Below are 2,188 nucleotides of genomic sequence, written 5' to 3'. Positions count from 1 at the left end.
CACCATTGTTTAACGTCTGCTTTCTATGCTGGCATGTGTGGGATGGTTTGACAGGAGCCAGTCAGGCAGAAGCTTGCACCAGACTTCTGTGACTGTTTTGGTGGGATTTTTACAGTTAGGTGCCCTTTCTGACACCAGTCACTCAGCAGAGTGAACTTAGTGCTTTTTATGTAGCACATGCACAGGCAAGGTCAATATATATATATATATATATATATATATATATATAAATATATTTACTGTCAACAACAGTAGCAATTAAAAAGAGTTAAAATGTGTCTCAAGCCTACAAGTCCATTAGTTGTTCTAAGCTCAATTTAGTTTTTATGGCATTAAAGTGGATGAATACACAAGACTCCCTGCTGAACAGGACACCAATACTTCACAGTTTAATCCCTTGTTGTTGCTGCTGGCGATACCTATTTGTTCGAGGGCACAGCACACTGGCTGATCTGGGAATCAAACCTATGACATAAGACCTAACAGCCATTAGCTCAATACTCTAGCCACTTGGCCATGTGCTCTCACAGGCAATGAAAACAACAGCTATTGCTTTGACAACAGATGATTTAACATTGTCACCAACATTTATTAGTTTCATAGCATTTGCTGTGACAGCCCCAATGGCAGAAGTAGTTTTAACAGCAGAGGTTTTAACATTATCACCACAAACAATAGTTTTAACAATAGATATGATACACTGCTATAAAGATATGTAATGTTAACACCAGTTTACATAACACCACCACCAACAGATGTTTTAACAGCAGCTGATATTTTAAAACAAAAACAGATATTATGACTGCTGAGAGCTTTCTGTGCAGCCACTCAATTTAATCTCCCTCAAATTACACCCTTTGACCTTAAAAATGAAGGACATTTTGAATAGTGTAATCCATCATGTAATGTAACATAATAAAATAACTATAGAACAATGCAGACACAATTAACAAAAAAGAAAACAATGTAAAAACAAACATTTAAAACAAAAGAGGATACTTACAACAGACAAAACATTATGGAAAGTATTTTCCGAAGACATGGTGTTATTAAAACAATAATAATTCTAGGATATTTGCTGTGGTTAGGATGTTCGTGTTTTTTCTGTAACATTCCATTCTTAGTCTCTGATGGAACTGGTTCTGAAGACTTGAAACTGTGGATTTCATCTGAATGTTCATCATCATAGGTTTCATCTGAAGAATCAGTACTAGATATTTCATCTAAGGGGGTTAATTCTATATCTTCTGCAGGTTTTTTACCATTAAGGTTGGTCATTAATGACTCTACTTCACTGTAATCTATTTTATTGACTTTACACATATGCTTTACAGTAGCATTTGCCTCTTTTACTTTCCCTGATTGTACCTGCCATCGAAGAGATTCATGTAGTGTCCTGGCAGGCAAAACAAAATGTAAAAAAGTAATAAATTCATTATTTGGTAGAATTGTTAGAGCATCAGACAAAATGCTTTGTATTTTTCCAGCCCTGTTCAAATCCCACTAAAGTTAACTTTGCCTTTCATCTCTCATGAGTTGATAAAATAAAGTACTAGGCATGTACTGGGGGTGATGTTGTTGAGTAGTCCCTCCTCTAAAATTCAAACCTTGTACTTATACTAGCAATTATTATTGGTATTATTATCAAGATAGTGGATGTCAAAATTAGTAAAACAAGATATTATAAATATTACTGGGATCAATGTAATTAATTATATGTCCCCCCACCCCCTGCTGTCACTGGCAAAGATAATGATGACGATGACGACAACAATGATAACATTGACAACAAAGACAATGAAGATAATGATGATGATGATGGTGATGATGCTGGTGAAAATAACAAAGGAAGATCTCCAAAATAAGGTAACTGCCACTGTATTCTTCTACACGCAATATGACAGGAACTACCATTATTGCATGTAATACAATCTGACAGTTATTGACTCTTCCCAGATATTATTACATTATGTCACATATCAACCTTAAGTGTAATGGTTGACACTAGTATAATTGAGTGACATGTACAAGCATTCATGTCAACAGTTGTAAAGTTTCTATCTGTGTATACACAGTTAGAGAAAGCATGAAGGTGTGTGTGTGTATACATACACATATATGTATGTATATATGTATGTTTATGTGTATGTGTACATAAATCTATGTATTTATATATATATATATATAT

The 2,188-nt window shown here is 34.4% G+C and overlaps 1 protein-coding gene across 1 annotated transcript in view; it reads right to left on the bottom strand.

Moving 5' to 3' along the window:
• Window positions 1-2,188, bottom strand: part of LOC106873227 (solute carrier family 22 member 6-A) — a 32,872-nt gene that overhangs the window by 24,221 nt on the left and 6,463 nt on the right. The window contains exon 5 of the mRNA XM_014920495.2: window positions 1,004-1,396. Within this exon, the coding sequence (XP_014775981.1) occupies window positions 1,004-1,396 (393 nt within the window). The remainder of the gene's footprint in view (window positions 1-1,003; window positions 1,397-2,188) is intronic.

The sequence above is a fragment of the Octopus bimaculoides genome, chromosome 12, assembly GCF_001194135.2.
Source record: "Octopus bimaculoides isolate UCB-OBI-ISO-001 chromosome 12, ASM119413v2, whole genome shotgun sequence".
NCBI classification, from domain to species: domain Eukaryota; kingdom Metazoa; phylum Mollusca; class Cephalopoda; order Octopoda; family Octopodidae; genus Octopus; species Octopus bimaculoides.
The sequence above is the reverse complement of the archived record's forward strand: the minus strand, read 5'-3'. Positions and strand labels throughout refer to the sequence as shown.